Source organism: Lathamus discolor, chromosome 15 (assembly GCF_037157495.1).
Source record: "Lathamus discolor isolate bLatDis1 chromosome 15, bLatDis1.hap1, whole genome shotgun sequence".
Taxonomy (NCBI): Eukaryota; Metazoa; Chordata; class Aves; order Psittaciformes; family Psittacidae; genus Lathamus; species Lathamus discolor.
Window position 1 is genome coordinate 1,617,159 of NC_088898.1, and position 18,862 is coordinate 1,636,020.

At 49.9% G+C, this 18,862-nt stretch overlaps 1 protein-coding gene across 5 annotated transcripts in view; it reads left to right on the forward strand.

Annotated features, from left to right (window-relative positions):
- The window catches only part of NACC2 (NACC family member 2), a 57,204-nt gene extending 39,026 nt beyond the window's left edge, over nt 1–18,178 (forward strand). For all 5 annotated transcript variants that reach the window (XM_065695988.1, XM_065695990.1, XM_065695991.1 and 2 more), the window contains exons 3-6: nt 6,553–6,720; nt 9,791–9,896; nt 10,183–10,280; nt 12,668–18,178. In XM_065695988.1, the coding sequence (XP_065552060.1) occupies nt 6,553–6,720; nt 9,791–9,896; nt 10,183–10,280; nt 12,668–13,167 (872 nt within the window). In that variant the 3' untranslated portion in view covers nt 13,168–18,178. The remainder of the gene's footprint in view (nt 1–6,552; nt 6,721–9,790; nt 9,897–10,182; nt 10,281–12,667) is intronic.
- The last annotated feature ends 684 nt before the right edge of the window (nt 18,179–18,862 follow it).

An 18,862-nucleotide genomic window follows, 5' to 3' on the forward strand; every position in this document is an offset into this window, starting at 1 on the left:
TTTCAAGGGAGTCTCCTGTTTTAAATAAGCCAGCTATAGTAGCAGGCTTCCTGGAAAAGAGGGCACACACAAAAAAAAGAGATTAAAAACAATAAAACCTAAGCTATTCCATTATGGTTTGGGCTTGTAGAGCTAACTGTGTTTTAATTACTCGGGATAAACTGTACCCTCAAAAGGTGCAGAATAATAAAACCATAAGATGGAATAGAGAAGCCAGCTAATCCTGCTCCTGGCATGTAGATCCCGACAGCCTTACAAAGGCCTGGGGGAGGGGGGAGCCCTTTAAAATAGTGATTGCCAAGGTTTCCAAGAGCCCCGTTTGTAAAAACACAAACAAAGCCAAAGAAGAGCAGAGCAGATGAAGCCCTGGGTTTCAGAGGCTTTTTGTTGGGTTTTTTTCCTCCTTTTTCTCCAGTTTCTCATTCCCAGCTGAAGCGCTGACTGAGCTAATGCTGGTGAGTGTGCGGTTGGGATGCTGGTGCCTGATGCTCTTCGCTTGCCTTGTTCACCCCTTTTCATAGTCAGAGCCGTGCTGAATCTCCAAAGCCAGGATCAGAGAGACGGGAAGCACATCATCACCTTAGCCAGGGGTTTGGTGGCAGAAGAGGCGGTGAGGAGGAGGTCTTGTTAAGCAGTGTGCCTCCTGCAGCGCTGGCACTGGTGTGATGGATCGGGACAAGAGCTGGACCTGGGAAAGGAGGAGCAGAGCAGCAGATAAGAGGATAAACCCAGTGTTAACCACAGGCCGATAGGAGTGTTAGGTTTAGGTGCTGGTGGACCGGGTGGCAGCTTGTAGGGGGATGTAGGAGAAGGTACCTCAGCTCCCACCGGCTTCTGGCCGCGTTTGGTGGCCGCAGTGTCCCCTCTGCCATCGCCCGTGCCTGCCTGCTGCTGTGGCAAGCTGGGAGCATTGCGGTAAAATGGCTCCTTATTCTCTAACTAGGTCTGGTTGTGGAGAACATGTGGGCCTTGAGGACACGGGTGAGACTTAATGAGGTTTCTAGCATCTGATCTGAGGAATGCACAACTCCAGAAAATATTAAACAAAGGCAAAGTATTTTTATCCTGGTTAATTACAGCGTTGTGGGCCTGATCTGAAGTGGGTTTCAGCAGGACTTGCAGATGCTCGGCGTTTCTCTGCGCTGAACCTCGTTCTTGTCAGTCAGCTCTGCTCAGCAGATGCAGTTGATTCAGTTTTGACAGGCACAAGCGAAGTTGCACCGGGGTCCGTCCTCCTTCCCTGCTCCTCCTGCGCCCGTTTGCAGGGGAGAGGAAAAACCTTTATGCAGCAAATGGCTGGAATGTAAAGGCTGGGCTTGAAAGTTATGAAATCCCGAACTGACAAGAGCACGCTTCATTAAAAATTCATCTAAAATAGCCATTATAGAATAGTTGTGGTAATTAGCTGAGAGAATAGTTTTCTCTCCTGGCCTCTTGATTCCTGACAGTAAGGAAAGAGGGCAAGAAACAACCCAGAATCCATAATGAGCAGCTCCGGCACAGCCTGTGCAGCATCCCGGCCCAAGCCTGGGAATGACACGCTGCAGCGCTGTAAATCACAGCTCGTGACGCCGGATAATTACAGCTGGAATAAAGTAGCTGATTCTGACTGCAGGAGCAGTGACCTGCTTGGGTTCGAAAGGACCTTAAGTCTCATCCAAGCCCACGGGCAGGGACCCCTTCCACTGGAGCAGCTTGCTCCAAGCCCCTGTGTCCAACCTGGCCTTGAGCACTGCCAGGGATGGGGCAGCCACAGCTTCTCTGGGCACCCTGTGCCAGCGCCTCAGCACCCTCACAGGGAAGAGCTTCTCTCCAGATTCCTTTAGATCTCAGCCCCTTTGGGTTCTGGAAGGGTACCGTAAGATTTTCCTTTGGCTTTTTGTTGCTTTTTCACACAGCCCTGCTGCTGGGGGCACCACTGCGTGCTGATGGGAGCCCGCCAGCTCCAGCATCGCCCATCCCAGCGCGGGGACCGGTGATGCTGAGCAGCCGGAGGCAGCCAAGCCCCACACCGGGGACATGCAGCCTCTGGCCTTTTTTGGCATTAAACCTCCAGTCCCAGTTTCCTCACCGTAAAACACAGATGTTTAATTCTGGGCTGGCAGATGTTTCACTCCTGGCTGAGATTTGAAGCGAAGGCAAGATAGGGGTATTTATAAACCAGTAATATTTTTCCTATACTAATTCCAGATTACCTCCCTGTATAAATAGGTCACAAATCAAATCTCTCCATTCCAGCCCGTTGTTATAAATGTACTAATTGTAAAACGTAAACTATCCCAGTTGGGACTATATCATCTCCCTGTCCCGCAGTGCGTGCGTGTGTCCTCTGTGGTACAGGTTTACATACGCAGGCTGATGCTGGCGATGCCGGCGCCGTAGCAGGGATGCTATTTTTGGGTTAGTCCCACTGCCAGTGGAAAATAGGCTAATGGGATAAAAATGTTTGTGAAGTGCAGCTATGTGAAAAGAAACTTCTTGCCATGTAGAGAACAGGGAGAATTATCCCTGTGATTGCGTATGTAGTGGTTGGCAGTGGAGCAGGTGATGGTTTTGGAGCTGTTCTGTTGGACCAGGGCTCCTGATTTGTAGTTTCGTGTTGAGTGAGGCTCTGTAAATGTTAACTTTTGGGTGAGGGTCCATGACTCTGATCTTTCTGTATCTCAAAATCTCATTCCTAAACCAGAAGTAGGTGTTTGCTGCCCACGGGTGTAGGTTGTAGTTTATCTGCAGGAAATGGTCAAGAGGAGAACCCAGGCTGGTGGGGTTTGGGGATTCAGGAATAATTTTGAAGCCCTGGTGTTTGGGTTGTAAGGAAATAAGTGAATACTGGCCCCAAGTGTGCGGCCAGCAATTCCCAGCACTGCCAGACCCCAGGCAGTCGCCCAAGCAGCTTGTTGCCCATCACTGATGAGGGTCAACAGGAGCTGTGTGGGCTCAGCATCTCTGATGCAACTGTCCCAGCATCCCCAAAACCACTGTGGGTTCAGCAAGAAGGCGTAATGGACCTCTGAGCTGGACAGTATATTTTAGGGACAAGGAAGACATGTGCCCGTAGCGTCACGCAAAGCTTGGAGCCATGAAGCACCCGTGACTCCAGCTTTCCTCCGAGCTGCTTCTTCAGCCAGAAAACCCAGGATGTTTCCCATTCTGGACCAGTTGTCGCCAGCTGCAGCATCCATGTAAGTTTGGGATAAATAAAATATAGCCGTGTTTGGCTGGCAGCTCTCATTGCTTCCTCTGTAATGATTTCCGGCCCCTCTCCGCTAGCTGGTAGGCTCCTTTCTTGGTCCAGAACAAAACTGTGTTAAACAATACCTCACATTGTTTGCCCTTTCATTCAAAGGGAAGGAGCCGCTGCCCTCTGAAGATACAAATTAATTAGAAGCGAATACTATCCTGTTCTTCAGAGCATAAAGGCCAAACAGACTGGCTTTCTTTGAGAACATGGGACCAAAGTGTCTCTTGTATCCTGCTTCTTTACATAACCGATGGCTATCTGCTGAATTGAGGTGGCACTGAAAGGCCTAAATCTTTGGTTGGTTTTGTTTAGTATCGTTGAGTTTGTGCTGATGTTTTAATGGAAACCGAGTCCAAAAACAATGATTGGTGCCCATGTTTAAAGAGATTTATAGGCAGCGAGCCAGCAGGACAGCTGTAATCGAAACAGAAGCATGCATTGAGTTGCCCTTGGTCATTTTAGCCCAAATTTTAGTTTATGAAGTATTTGATTTCACAGGAAGGAATGCAAACTTCTCAATGGCTCCATGTGTAGGAAGTGAAATGCCTTCAAAAGCAAAGAATTCCTTCAAGGCAAGACTGTTACCAACCAGGACAGCAGCGTTGTCTTCCTGAAAAGCTGCTTTTCTTTCAGGTTTGACACCAAATCCTTCCAAATTCCTCCAGGATGGTAGCGTGAGCACAGTGCTTGTGATGATCTTTCCCTTGCCTGCCCCATTCTGCCTACCTTAGGATCTCTTTAGCCCCAGAATTGGTTTTTATTGGATGTTTGCCTATGAAGGTGGTAGAGCAGGTAGGCTCGTCCTTGTCTGCTGTAGCTGTTTGCCCCTTGGATGCTGTGGGTGTTTGATTTCTTCAGTGACAGCAGTTTGATGAAGGAGCAGGCAGGAGGAGGAGATGGCTGATGGCTGCTCAAGGCTTTCTCCTCTGTTCCCATTACAGCAGTGGAGGGTCACAAGCTGCGAGGAACCTTCTCCTGCTCTGACCTCTGTCTCATTTGGGATATTGATTGCAACTGCTTTCCCTGGAGACCCACAGCCTTTGTATTGCTTAAAAATTAACTGGAGGCCTCTAAGAAACGTTCTGAGAATCCATCTCAGTCTGCTCAGCTTCCCCTCAGCAGCTCAGCAACTGCTGGGTTTTAGGTGGGGAGGAATGTCATAAAGCTATTGCCAAGTTCTCTTTTAACCCCCAGTAGCATCATTCACCTGTCTTCTGTTGCTGCTGCGGAGGATCTCAGCACATCCCAGCCTGGTTTTGGGGGTTTATCAGCAGAGCAATAGCTCGTACATGGGGTATATACAATTTTACCTTCTATTTCAGCCTGTGTGTAACCTGCTGCGGGCTCTGGGTAGGAGCTGATGGTGATGTCCATTCCTCCTGCTTCCTCTCCCCTTGGGATTTGCATTTTGCAGTGGCCCTTGTGCTGTAGCATGCTGTGGTGACCATGCATTGCCAGAGCCAAAAAGCTTGTGAAGGACAGCAGAGCAGGCCCTCCCGGAGTGTTGGTTCCCTCATACCCAGTGCACCTCTGCTTTTGATAGGTTTAAGCTAGAACATACTAGTATTTCCTTGGATATACTCTGCTCCTCACTCTTTGAAAGCATCGGAAATACAGGAGGTCTTTGAGATGCTTCCTCTGTACGCACAGAAGGTGACTTCTCTCTCCAAGGAGAGGGTGTCTGGATGCTTGGAAGTGCTATTAAGCAGGGAAACATGGCAGTTGGTGAAAATGCTGTGTGCCAGTGGGACTGCACATCAGCGCTGCACAGCATAGATAATCGGGCTGTGATGGCAGGAGAAGTTAGTTTAAAAACATCATGGGAGTTGTTCTGCTGCTGTTTGGTCCTTAATCACTGAAGGAAAGGCTCCTCTGCCACGATGCAGCTCCACGACCAAGGGGCATCCTCCTGGTATTCCAGCTTTTTAGGGAAGGAGGGAGCGATGAGGGTGGCGATGCCTCCAGCCCCGTGCCTGCGATAGGATGCCACGGCACAGCACGGCGGCGCGGGGCATGTCCTAGTTAGAACACTGCTCCCATTGTACCCGAGCCATCGTCCCTCGGTTACTGCAGCAACAAGTCTGCAAAACTTGTTATTTTATCTAGAGAGAGGAAAAGTGGCCCCCAGAACACCAAAATAATTGCAGGAAAAGGCACCTTTTGAACAGGAGACGTTTTGAGTTCAGAAACGCCAATTGCTGGGGTTTTTCCTTCTCTCTGTATTCACAGGTACTCAAGCACAGAGCTGAGTTTGAATTTATGTGTGGCACTTGTACCATTATCACATTTTGGGTTAAAAAAAGATGGATTGTTGTAGAGCTGGGCTGCGGTTCAGAACTGTAGCTGCTCCCACCGTGCCCCAGTGCAGCTGGAGCTTCTGTATGCGTCAGCCCAATTTGGTGTCAGAAATTGGAATTTTAGGCAAGCCTGTGGACTTGCACTGTAAATGTGCTTTAGCAAGGAATCCTCTGTATGCCCACAAGACCCAGACTTGCACAGTGCTGGTAGGACAGTTCAGTACTTCCAGTGTCAATGATTGCAGTGGTGCATTGGTGGGCTACAGGAATTATGTGTTGGGGCAAGTCACAGCCATGTCCTGGCAAACCCCCGTAGTTTGGTTGTGAAGCCACAGCTCAGTAACATATTTTGGCTTGTTGATTGGGGTGTCCCTTGTTACTGAGAGGAAACAGTCGCCTGCAACAGGCAGAGGAAGAGAAGGAGCTTCAGGGCGTGAGTTGGAGCTTGTAGGTTGTGGCTGGTGGGTGCCATCTTCAGGAGAGGCTGTGGTGACCTTTCTCAGTGCAGAGGGTACCTGCAGAGCCTGCCTTTTAACTTCAGCAGGAAAAAAACACCAGGAGAAGCAGTTTTGGTACTGACGCAGGTATTTATCAAACTCGGGCAATTCATTGCCTCTTTTAGAAACCCCTGGTGAAGTGAGCTGCTGTTCTTCTGGGAGCGTTTGGGGAAGCCAGCTTCCTGTGCCGCGCTTGCAGAGCGATGCCAGCTGTGCAGAGTTGCCCATTTTCATAAATGATTAACTTAGGCAAAGTTAAAGCCTAATTAGATTCTAAGAATCCCTCCCGCAGAACCTGAACGCACATACGAGACTGCTGTGGCAGGTGATGGGGGAGACCGGGGCATCTTCCCATGCTTTCAGGTGGCATCTGCCCCGCAGCCGATAGCCCTGGTGACAGCATCTGGAGGGGAGGAATATTTCCAGCAGCTACGTGAAAAATTCAATACCTGACCTTCTGTTAATGCTGTTCCTGCATCATGAGCTGGTTTAATGGTGTTCCCTTTTAATTTTTAAGTTGCTCAAGAGAAGCCGGAGCAGATCCCACTGGAGAACCGCTCCTGTGTCCTCATCCGACGGGATCTTGTTGCGCTCCCAGCCAGTCTTATCAGTCAAATTGGATACCGTTGCCACCCAAAACTCTACTCGGAGGGAGATCCTGGAGAAAAGCTTGAGCTTGTTGCAGGTAATGAAGGGGGAACTTTCATTCGGTTGGCAATTCATGGGAATCATTGATGTTTTCCTTCTTGAAATGTGGTGTTCGTCCTGCACCACTGCCGGAGTCAAGCATCCTGTGTGCCCTTCCTGTGTCTTTCTGGATTATTCATCACCAATCATCGTTTTGAAAGTTCTAAGTTTCCTTTAATTTGCTGATAGAAAAATGTGTCATTAACAGGATTTATTCAATTGAATTAATTTAGCATTTTAATTGAATTCTCCAGCTTGTGTTCTTCCTGATTGGTGCGGGCTGCATCGCAATTGTGGTTTGATTTAGATGCACAGATCTAAAAAAAACCTGCTGAAAACCCCAAACCCCTCTCACATTATCAGATTTACAAAGCCATGGAGAGAAAGCCTGTGTCAGTGCAGAGGCTTTGAAAAGCCTATGAAAGCTCTTATAAAACTGGGGGTATTATTAAGTGGTCAAACCCTGCAGTAGGCAGGAAGAGAAGGAATTGGGTTTGGTCCTTTCTTCCATCTTTATTTTCATTTTGGGAGGAGTTTACGATATTGGAAGAACTCATTACTTCTCTGTAAAGGATTTATGGGCAACCTGAGGTGGAAGATGATGCTGTTTAGCTTGTAATGGTACTGGTTGTGTAGAGCTGAATAAGACATGAAATCCGGTAGCTGTCCAACGTGTCCATGCCAGCCTGCAGCCCAGGTACCTCGAGTGCTGCACAGGAGATGGATGTTGGACTGGGGTATCCAGGTCAAATTCCAGTTTCAATAATTACATTCTGCTTTTATCAGTTCCCCCCCCAGTTTCGCTTTGCTGTAGTGCTCCTCTCAGCCTATAGCCCATGCTGCTGGGAGGTTTTTCCCCCTGGATGTAGCTGCTTTTAGTTGAAGTGATCTTTGCACAACTGCCCATGCCTGCTGCCACAGCGGGGGGTGTCAATTAGTACCTATAAAGCCCTTGGTATGAAAATGATGCGTGGCAGTGCAATCAGTCCAGATCAGTTGTCCTTTCCTTCTGGTCATTTATCTCATGGTGAGTAGCGTGATTTTATTTTCAGGCTGTAGAAGGAATCCTTGTTTCAGGGGGTGCCCAGAAAGTTTCCCACCTGATGGAGGATGGGGCTCGGATGGAAGGCAGCAGTAAAACACACACGCCGCAGCACAGCGGACAACCACAAGTATTTCTTTCGTATCTGGAGTAGTCATTTTGTGCCCATTTACATTTTATGTGAGATTTCTTAAAACCATCAAGTGGTGCAGGTTGTTTTCACAGGGAGAGCTGCAAATTGGCTTGAGGCAGCTCGGCTTGATTTGCATTTTTCAATCTGGGAAAAAAAAGTAGATGAATATCACTAACTGATAGTGGCTGCCTCGGTTGGGCTTTATTTATCAAAGTGAAGCTACCCTCTGATGGATTAGCTCTTAAAATACAGCTGCTGAAGGAAGCCAATTCCTGTCTCAAACCGGGTGAGAGCTGGGGCAGGGGCTTTTGCCTGCAGCAAAAGTTTTCCTCAGCTCTCCACTCTGGAGCATTTTCCTTTTGTCTCTAATTATTTGTGCCATGATTGGTGCTGGGAACTTCAGCAGCTCTGTCCAAGAGGGTTTTCAACAAGTCTTGCAGTCATTGCACATCTGACGGATGGATTCTGTGCGTGGAAGAGAACACATGCAACCTAGAAAAGGGCTCTGGACAAGGGCCTGTAGGGACAGGCCAAGGGCAATGGCTTGAACCTGCCAGAAGGGAGACTGAGATGAGCTCTTAGGCAGAAGCTCTTCCCTGTGAGGGTGCTGAGGCGCTGGCACAGGGTGCCCAGAGAAGCTGCAGCTGCCCCATCCCTGGCAGTGCTCAAGGCCAGGTTGGACACAGGGGCTTGGAGCAAGCTGCTCCAGTGGAAGGGGTCCCTGCCCGTGGCAGGGGTTGGGGCTGGATGAGCTTTAAGGTTCCTTCCAACCCAAACCAGGCTGGGATTAATGATAGCACATTGAGAAGCAGGATGGCTCAGGGATCCGAGTGGGGATTGCTCTTTCCTGGGGCAGGACCAGGGGCCTGGCTGCCATCTCTGGGCAGAGGGTTGGGCTCAGGGAGCTGCCAGTGCCTGCCCCGATGGCATGGGCTGCTCTGCAGCTCTGTCTCCATCCGGAAGGTCAGGGACAATCATCTGTAGGGTTTCCTGGAAATCCAGGAGGTAATTTTATTGCTCCGGTGCATGTTTTTATATCTTGAGAACAGAGTGTGTTCTGGGTCCAGATACAACCCATTATTTAATCTTAATTAAAAGCAAATACCAGAACCCTCTCGTATAACAGTGTGCTTGAAAGATAGGATAACCTCCTCCTGTAAGCTGATGCTGAGGCGGGAGCAGTTTGCTCTGTGTGACTATGTGCAAAGTAAAAGGGTTTGATAAGAAACCTGCTGTAAAGCACTGCCAAAGCCCTGGACGTGTGCAGCTGCTTTGGCAGGGGCTCTTTTTTCTGCTGGAGAACATTCTCCGAGACAGCGTGTTTCAAAGTCAGCAGTTCCTGTGCATTAGAAGGAAAATTCCCTGCGCACCACCAGTATCAGGAGGTGATGGGCTGGGGTTTTTGGAAGCAGTTACATCTGTAGTGTAACCCCGTACCTTTTCTGTGCTAGATGGGGATATTCCTTTTCTTTCTAGCTCTATGTTCTGCAGTCTTTCACTGGAGAGAATGAAAGGCCAAACGGACTGGGGTTTCCTTCCTTCAGAAAGAATAAATAATCTGATCTGAACATATAAAATCACGGTATAAAGCCTTGCTCTGTGTGTATTTGCAAGAAAAAGAGAAGGATACTTTCATTTGAGTTCCATACAGATAAAATTAGTTATTATTCTTACCAGGGCCTTGCCGTGACGCCAGTGATGACAGTCCCTGCTAGGCTTCTCCAGAGATCCTGCTGCCCTTGGTGGGCTTCCATAGCAGCGTGTGAAGAACACACTCCCTCCTGTGTTACACCGGAGGCCGACCAGCACAGGAGCAGTTTGCTCGTGCTCGGAGGCGATGCTGTCAGTGAGACAAGGGTTTAATTTTGAATTCTCCCTTCCCAACCCCTCCAGGCTCAGGTGTTTATATCACCCGCGGGCAGCTGATGAATTGCCACTTATGTGCCGGTGTCAAACACAAGGTCCTTCTGAGACGTCTTCTGGCCACCTTCTTTGATCGGTATGTCCTCTTGCTCTCCAGAACCCACGGGATTTGGTTTATTTTCTGCTATTCTAACCATGTTACTAGATAATGTGTCAGGAGTGCTTCATCTTTCGTATGTGCTGCACTGATTTCTGTGCTTTTTCTTAGTGATGCATGAACCTGAGCACAAGGGTTTCCAATTCCTTACCTTAAAATCGTGTCACATAGTGATCCCTCCGTAAGAACCTAAAGGGAAGAGGACAAGGCAGTGGCTGTCACTTGGAGTCCCCAGTGTAAGGATCCTCCTTTGCCTTTCTTGCAGGAACACGCTTGCCAACAGCTGCGGAACTGGAATCCGGTCCTCCACAAGCGATCCCAGCAGGAAGCCCCTGGACAGCAGGGTTCTTAATGCAGTCAAATGTAAGGAGAGAGATTTTTCTGCTGCTCTGATGGAAGAGCAGGCTAAGAGCAAAGCCAAAACCTGAGCAGGGAAGGCCATCTCTGTTGTGTAACAATGGGAACTATCTGTGGTGAAATTGGGTTATAGGAAAAGTAATTCTCTTAATTTTTTTTTGCATCATTTTGGGGCCGAAGTTAATTTTTTGGTGGGTTTGGCAGTATCTTAATATAAAACGTTATTGCTGCTTGACTTTTGCTATATTTTAAAGCAGTGATTTTGCAGTTAATTAACTTATTGATAGGTGTTCTAAGGAGGAAACTGAAGTTATGTTTTTGGCAGCATCCAGAGCTCAATACCACTGAAACAGCCCATCTGCATGTGCTGGCTTTTGTGCCTCCAGGCTCATCTGAGCACAGGGCTCCACCAGATCCCCTGGTTTATAGGAGCAGAACATACAGCTCCAGCCCATGGTCCAGTCCCAGCTTCTGCCCATCCCTTGGTGGTGCTGGCCCCACTGTGCCCAGGCTGTGGCTATGTCCTGGGCTTTTGGGACTGTTGGTCTTCAGCAGGAAATGCTGGAGTGGGGTGAGCAGCACCTCGCTGGCAGCCTGTCTGGTGCTTTTACAGTCTTATTTCCTTGAATGGGTATTGTAAACCCTTTTTGTTTTCCTGAATACCTCCAGTGGGAGCTCTGCTGCAGGTATCTGCCTTTTAAAAGGTTGCATAAAGCAACAGGAGCTTTTGGTTTTAACACTGGAGCTGCAGACAAAGTTCTGCATCGTGCCACGTGGCTTGGCTGGTGGCTCTCTTTGTAGAGCCGCTGAGCTCTGTCTCAGGGCTGGGGTTGCAAAAGGTTCAGATGTTTAACACCTCTTCTGCTGTCCTGCAGGTAAGATCCCCTCGTGTTTGCATGATACACAGCGCCCTGACTTGAGCCAGGGCTGGGATGTGCAGGGCTACCTGTGCGTTCGTGCCCAACATTGGTGTTTATACAAGAAAAGGAGAGTTTGGTTACTTCCATCGAGGTAGTTTAGTTATTTATGGCAGGCACTAGAGACGAATGGTTAAATACTTGGCTTCTGAAGTCACTCTTGAATACAAGCACCATGCTGTGGGACAAAAGGTGCCTGCTGCTGAGGGAGGACCTGGGCGGTGCAGGAGACCCTGATGGGTTGGTGCAGCGAGGCCTGTTTACCATGAGCTTGATATACAGTGGAAAGCAGCGTGTTCTCTCACCCACGCTGGATGCTGGGTACTGAATCTGGATGTAAACTTTATTGTGCTGGAAAATGAAACTCTAAGCAGGTTTTTTGTTACTGTTTTTTATTTTTAAGATTGGGAAGATAAATCTTTCCTCTCCCTAATTGTTGCTGTGCTGCTGAACTCCAGGGGCCTTCCAGCCACCCTCTGGGATCTGTAGCACATGGAGAAAAGGGATAAGATGGCAGATGTTCAATACATAGAGACAGAATCACTAAGCTGTGCCGGTGGTGCTTGCCCATAGCTTGTGCATGGTGCTCTCCTAAGACAGGCTCCCTGTTAGCAGCTCACACTGCAGAGCCATGGGTCTGGACCTTCCAGGTTTGGTCTTTGCTGATGTTTGCAAATACCTGCAGAGGCTGGAAAGGCATCGCTGCCCAGTGACACTGCCATGTGTCAGGGCATAAGATGACTTCTTACTGCCTGAATTTTACCTTGTGCACAAGCTTTAGCTGGTAGTTATTCACTGTGGCAGTTCCTTGGATGTTGTTCTATAACATCAGGTGCTTGGTCCCCTTGGAGGAGCAGGGCTGCAGCCAAGGTCTTGCTGGCCTTCTGCAGAGTATGTGCTGGTGAAGGGATGTCAGAGCAGCCACACTGGCAGGGTTGGTGGTCCATGCAGCACTGGCTGGCCCTGCAGTGGCTGGCATGAGGTGTGGGACAGGCAGAGGACAGTCCTTTGGGCAGCTCCTTTGCTCAGCCAAGAGGAGCTCTGACATTTCCCAGCCCCACAGCTGTGCCTGCACCTCTGTGGCTTTAAGACCCATTGGTGGATCTGCTCTTGAGGTGTTTGCGTTGACCTTTTCTGTGTCCATCTCTGCTTCTGGCCATCCCAGCGTTGGTGCCGTACTCCGGCTGGAGGCTGGGTCCTCTGTGGGTCCCTGCATCCCCAAGGGCTGAGTGGTCCTTCCCCAGGCCTGCTGGGCTTTCTATGCCTTCTGGTTTTATCCCTTCCTGATTGTCCCAATCTCAAGCTGAGGAATCCTTGTCTGTAAGGCTTTCCTTGCAAGAGCTCTGGTCCATGGGTGAGCCTCCTCTCCATGGCATCTGCAGGTCCGCAGGATGGGGCAGAGGCTGTGTTCACCTCTGGGCCACCTTTGTGATGCTTCCTCTGAATCCTCAGCTCTGTGTATCCCTGTCTTTGCAGTGTATTGTCAGAATTTTGCCCCGAGCTTTAAGGAAAGCGAGATGAATGTTATAGCAGCCGATATGTGCACCAACGCCCGCCGCGTCCGCAAGCGCTGGCTGCCGAAGATTAAGTCCATGCTGCCGGAAGGGATGGAGATGTACCGCACGGTCATGGGCTCCACCACAAACAGTGTCCCCCTGGATCCTGAATTCCAGCCCAACACTGCTCAGGTCTTTGAGCAGCGAATCTATGCAGAAAGGAGGAGCGATTCAGGAACTATAGTAGCCTTGAGAACTAACACAGTGAATGTAGAGCTAAGCAATGGATCCAACCAGTCCTTCGAACAGAGCGAGGATGCCGAAGGGGCTGGCTCTGTGATACAGGAGGCAGCTGCCACAGATGCTATGGCATCGGATACCCAAAGCACTCCGCAACCTTTTGAACAAGGTTCGGGCTCCTCCAGCCGGCCCGAAACTCCTGTGCGAAGACAAGATGGTACTTTTGGAGGGACTTTATAAAGAGAGCAAACATTTCATGACCTATAAGGGATCTGTAATACTAAAGCTGCTTGCATGCATTACTAATACAAAACAAAACAATGTGATCAAGCCACTTACCTACTGAACTGCTACTGTTGCCTGAAAAAAATGTGATTTTTATTCTGCTTGTATTTAAAATTTATGAAGGAAATAATCGCATTCGTTATACTGTAAACGACTAGGTCTGTGGCGACCTACTTCAAACTATTGGGCTCCTTTTTTGATATTCCTGAGGTTAGTCTATAAGATTGTAGCTTTTTCCTTATTTTTTTTTCCTTCCTTTTTCTTTTCTTTTTTGGTTTTATTTGAAGAAGGGGAGGAGAAAAGCTCGCCACCCCCCACCCCCGCCATCACCACCCCATCCATCACTCAGCTCAGAAGTAAAGCCATCGTTGACCTTGTCCTCTAAAGCAAGTTTTACCGTCACTTAACAGGAAAGCGAGGTGCGTGAGGGTGCAGGTGCTGGGCCTGGCGATGGGTGTCTCTAGCAGAAGGGCTTTAGCCAAGTGGGACAGGGTGGGGGAAATCGTTACAGGCTCCTGGTGTCTGAGGGAGCCCCTTGCAGTGGGTGCTGCAGGGCAGGATGCTGCGGTGCCCAGGTGCTGCGGTGCCCGGCTGCTGCTGGAGGCTGGCAGGGACTCGGTGCCGTTGTCTCTGGCAGTGTTATCCAGTTCCTGGGATCCGGGATGGTTCCATGGGAGTTCAGGCTTGCACGTGTCGGGAGGACTGCGTGGGGTGCAGGTGGAGGCCCTGGCCGGTGTTGTGGTTGTTGTCGGGTTTTTTCCCTCAATACGGCTGGGTTTGGGGTTTGGTTTCTCTCTCCCTCCCTCCCAGCAACCCCTTTTTGTTTGCTGCTCCTTCCTTGCACCTTCGCATCACCCACTTGGGTGAACGGGCTCATGGCACCCACGGCAGCAGGGTGTGCAGGTCCTGGGGCATGTCCCAGAGTGGGGAATCGCCCCCCTCAGCCACCTCCAAAGGGCTTTGGAGAGGAATCCAAGCATGGAAAACGCGGTGTTCTTGCTCCAGAGGGCATGGAGCCGGGAGCTCTGCACTGGAGGCACAGTGAGGTGTGTGGGGCTCGTCCACTGCCCCTTCCCTCCTCCCCAGGCCAACCAGGCTCTCACTTTGTGATAACTTGGAGTGTATAGGAAGTAAAAACAGAAAAGATCAGCTTCGTTGCCTTCCGTGAAGAGGTTCTGGGGAGGAGGAGGAAGCATTTTGCCTCTTGCTCATCCTCCAGACAGGCCCTGCTGGGGTAAAAGCCCAATGTTGAGTTATTCCTCTCTTATTTCTATGTTGAAAGCTGATGTTTCCAGACTGTGTTGGCTTTGGTGGCCCCAGCTGGCCTCAGCTCAATGGTGCAGGAGCTGGGATGGGACCTGCAGGTGCCCTGGCTGGGCAGCAGGTCCCATCTTTACCCGTTCGCTGCCTACATCAGCTCTGCCTGCTCACCCTTGGGGTGCCCCAAGGACCTGGAGTCCCTTCCTCGTGCTCCTGTCAGGCTGGGGAATGCCGGGCATCCAGGGGGATGCTGAGGCCCGGGTGCCCCAAGGGATGGGGGCAGTGATATGGGAGCCAAGTATGGCTTTTTCCTTTCCTTTTTGACTTCCTATCTTTACTGTGACTAAACACCTGCTTTAATGACATTTGCAGCTTGTTCTTTAGCGAGTTTGGGACTATGAACAAGTGCAAAGTGCACAAAGAGTCACTTTGAAGGCTACTGTGGCTGTGCTCTTCTCTTCCCTGCTTTGGTTCCTGAATCCAGACAGCGCTTGCTCAGGGTTTTCTTCCTTCTTTGTATTTCCATTGGGAAAGGGGGCGGGAGGAGAGGATAACCCAACTTTTGGCCATTTCTTTTGTTTTCTTTGATACTTGAAGCAGTTTTTTGCATCGTAGTGACAAAGCTGTCCAGAGCTTAGCCTGGTCCAGGGCTCCAGGAAAAGAAATCAGTGATGGGGTGGTTCCTGCCTCATGGCTGGCACAGATTTGGGGTTTTGGCATGGCTTGGCTTGGGTGGACCATGATGCCCTGGACCACTTGACCTGGTGGTGGTGAGGGCTGGTGAGGGTGGCAGCGTGAGGAGCTGCCGAGAGGTGTGTGATGCTTCAGAGGAGCGGGGACAGGCAGGGCCAGGGGCTCTATTTGCACTTTACCCACGTCAGCAAATCAAACTCGTGCTCTTGCTGAAGCCCAGAGCTGGGGCAGCTCGTCCCGTGCCTGGCAGCACAATGGGAGGAGGCTCCTTCTGCACAGTGATGCCCATTGGTGCTTACCTGTACCGGGGGCATGCAGCCGGAGGACAAACATGAGCAGGGGGTGCACTGGGGACCACAGAGCTGAGCTTGGGGTGCGCTTCTTCCCTTGCCATCCCCGAGGAGATGCAGTGGCCCAGGTCCTTGGCCATGGGGGTGTCCTGTCCCCCAGGAGCAGTTGCTGGGGTCCAGCTCTTGGTCAGCTCAGCCAGGCCATGGGGCTGGGCGGGGGGGCTCATCCGCCACCACCTCCCCAGCAGTTTTGGGTTTGCCAAAAGCTTGAGGCAAACCGGGAGCGGAGCCGGGTGTCAGAGATCAGAAGTCGTCCTGTGTGTGTCTGTGTGCGTATATATACACGTATATAGAGATTTATATTAAAAGAGAGAATGCAAAGGATTCCTCCTCCTTTTTGGCACTTGCTGGGGCTGGGGAGCAGCCTGAGCCCCGCGGCCGGGCGCTGCACTCGGCTGTAGGGATTCATTCTGGACCAAACCCGAGCCCAGACAGTCGGTCCTTGCCCAGTGGGGCCACCCCGGGGGCAGCAGCAGAAGTACTTGAATGGCTTAGGACAGAGAGTCTGAAGAGAGTCAAGTTGCACAGTGAAAATATCTATTTTTATACCTAGCACAACTTCCTGTATATTTTGGGGGTTTTTCTTTCTTTTTTTTTTTCTTTTCCATTTTCTTTCATTTCTTTTTTTTTTTTTTTTTTAATTATTTGGGTTTGTTTTATGAATTATTATTATTAGGAAGGCAAACTTCTCAAATGTGAAGGGCGTTGGGTTTCTCCTTATCTGGTAGATGAGGGCAAAGCATTTTGCACTAATGTTTCCTGTGTGTGGAGGATTCCTGATATGTTTGCAGATGTTACATGGGAATGATTGTATTCTTCCGAGAAAAAAAACCCTACAAAAACATAGAGTAACCCCTCTCAAACACTGAATGTAAGGTGGGAACAGAGCAGTCATCGATTGTATGCGGCTTTCCTGAGTGCCTTAGAATTTTTTGATCCTTTTCTTTTCCAAGGAAAACAGATGAAGATCAGATCAGAACCGACTCCTTCCTCCTCTTTGTTTACGACACTATTTTCAATTCTAGAATTTGGGGCTGCTTTATAATGTGAATAGGAAACTGCATTCATCTAGGTCTGACAGTGTAAAATCAAAGCATCAGTATTTATGGTATGTCTGCACCTTTATTCTTATGCTTGACTATTAGCAATATTACATGTATATTATATATCTAAAGTTATACCAAGCACCTTTAAAGAACTCCGAGTGTAAGCATCCAAGTTACCTGCAGCTGCCATATAGTGTAGAAGCCAGCCCCTCTCCTCCTCCTCCTCCTCCTTAGCACCAGTTACCACCACCCTGAGAGCTGCTGCTTTGCAGAAGGGCTGCATGGCCTCTGCTGCACCCCGGTCCCGCTCGGCATCGGCCGCGGCTCACGGTGACCCCCGGTGTCCCCCGGGCTGGCTCGGTGACGGAAGGGGCTCGGGAGGAGGGATGGATGGTGCCGGCCCAAGGTGGGGAGCGGGTCCTGTTTGCCACCTTGATGGTTTAATCCATCCAACCGCGGTTTCACCCTCGTGATCCCCTGGGGGTCGTGGGGCTGGTGGTGGGAGCCTGTCCATGGGTGGCACCAACCAGGGCTCCCCTCCTTCCACCCCACCCGGCCCCCCCAAACTGGAACCACGCACGGCTTCGGGGGGAGCAGAGCACCCCAGGGAGCAGCCGCCTCCTTCCCCTCCACCCTTTGCCCACCCCTCAGATCCTTGTGTGTCTGGAATCCGCTCCCTGCGAGCGGAGAAGGGCCCGCGGGAGGCCGGGATGAGCCCCGGCACCGCATCCCCATCGCCCCATCGCCAGCCCGGGAGCCCCGGGCTCCAACTGCTGTTCAAAGTGTTCCTGCTCTCTGAATCGTGCTGTGAGCGCTGGGGGGGGGGGGGGGGGGGTGGTGGGGGGCAATCTGACATTGGAAACCCCTCGACTCCTCCGATGAGTTTCTTCCACTGTTAAAGCGTTTTGCACACAAAATGATGATTTTTATGTCAAGGTAAAAAAGCCAAAACTTGCAATACTATTTTTAGCAGACAAAAAAAAAAAAAAAAGAGAAAAAAAATAAATAATAATAATAAAAAAATAATAATAATAAACCAACTGAGTATAAATGTATAAATATTTTTGACTTGAACATTTGGATGGCACTTGATTCAAACAGAACATTAATCCTTTGGACAGGATGTTTGGGGAAAACCAAGGAAAAAAGGACTTAAAGTACAAGGTTGTTTTTAAAGCGTCTTCATAGGGTATTAAGTAGTACTGTAATTCATGACTGTTAAAATACTGTGTGCTGTAGGGAAATCTCACAGTACCACTGAGTTATGTTCCTCGACTGTCGCAGCCACAAACGATGCTTGCTTCTTCTTTATGTTGGTTTTCTCGTGCATTATTCACTGGTATTTATGTGCTCTTACTCTGTATAGTTAAGACTGTTATTTTGTAGCCATGGCTGACACGATGTATCAGTAACTAAAACAACAAGAGACAAGATTAAGGCACCCCCTCTGCCCCCCCCTTACCCCCCGAGCTGGAACTGTGCTCGTAGCTGTTTTCATATGATGAAAAATCCATTTAAACCCCCCCCAAAACAACCGACCCGACGTGATCATTAATTGTAAAGCGCTTTGTAAAATTCACATTTACAGAATAATAAAGTAAATTACGATTAAAAGCGGGTTTTTGCCCTGGTTTTCCTTTCCTGGTGGGGGTGGATGTTGTTCATCGGGAGTTAATGGGTGCCGAAGGGCAGCCACGTCCCTGTGCTGCTCCACTTTAAGGTATGAACCAAGCCCCAGTCATGGCCAATTGTCTGGGTTTGCCCAGATTTTGGGGGTTTTGGGGTTTCCTGCCCTGGGCTCTCCCCATGCCTCAACTCAGCTCCTTTGGGCATCTCTTGGCTTTTTTTGCTGGACACGTCCCATGGTCCCTTCTTCCCTGGACACATCCCATGGTCCCTTCTTCCCTCTTCCTTCCCTTCTCCCCTCCCTCCTGCACTCACTTTATTTATTGTTATCTCTTTAAATTGAATTCACAGCCCCCAGATCCGTGCTCGGTTGAGGCCGGAGGATGCTGCATCAGCCAGACCCCACTTGCTGCCTGTTCATCACAGGAAAACCTTCACCAGGCTCCAGAGTAGGGGCAGGTAAATGGCTGCTGCAGGAGAAACCGCATCCCCGCTCCCAAGGTGGGAATCAGGACCCGGATACATGTGATGAGTTTCCAGGCCTTGAGGAGTAAGTGGCTCGAAGCCGAGCCCGGTGCAGGGTGAGGCTCCATGTGGGATGTGGTGCTGGTGGCTGCCTGCACCATCCCTGCTGCCAGGGGGCGAGGTACCCATGTGGATGGGGAAGATGCTCCA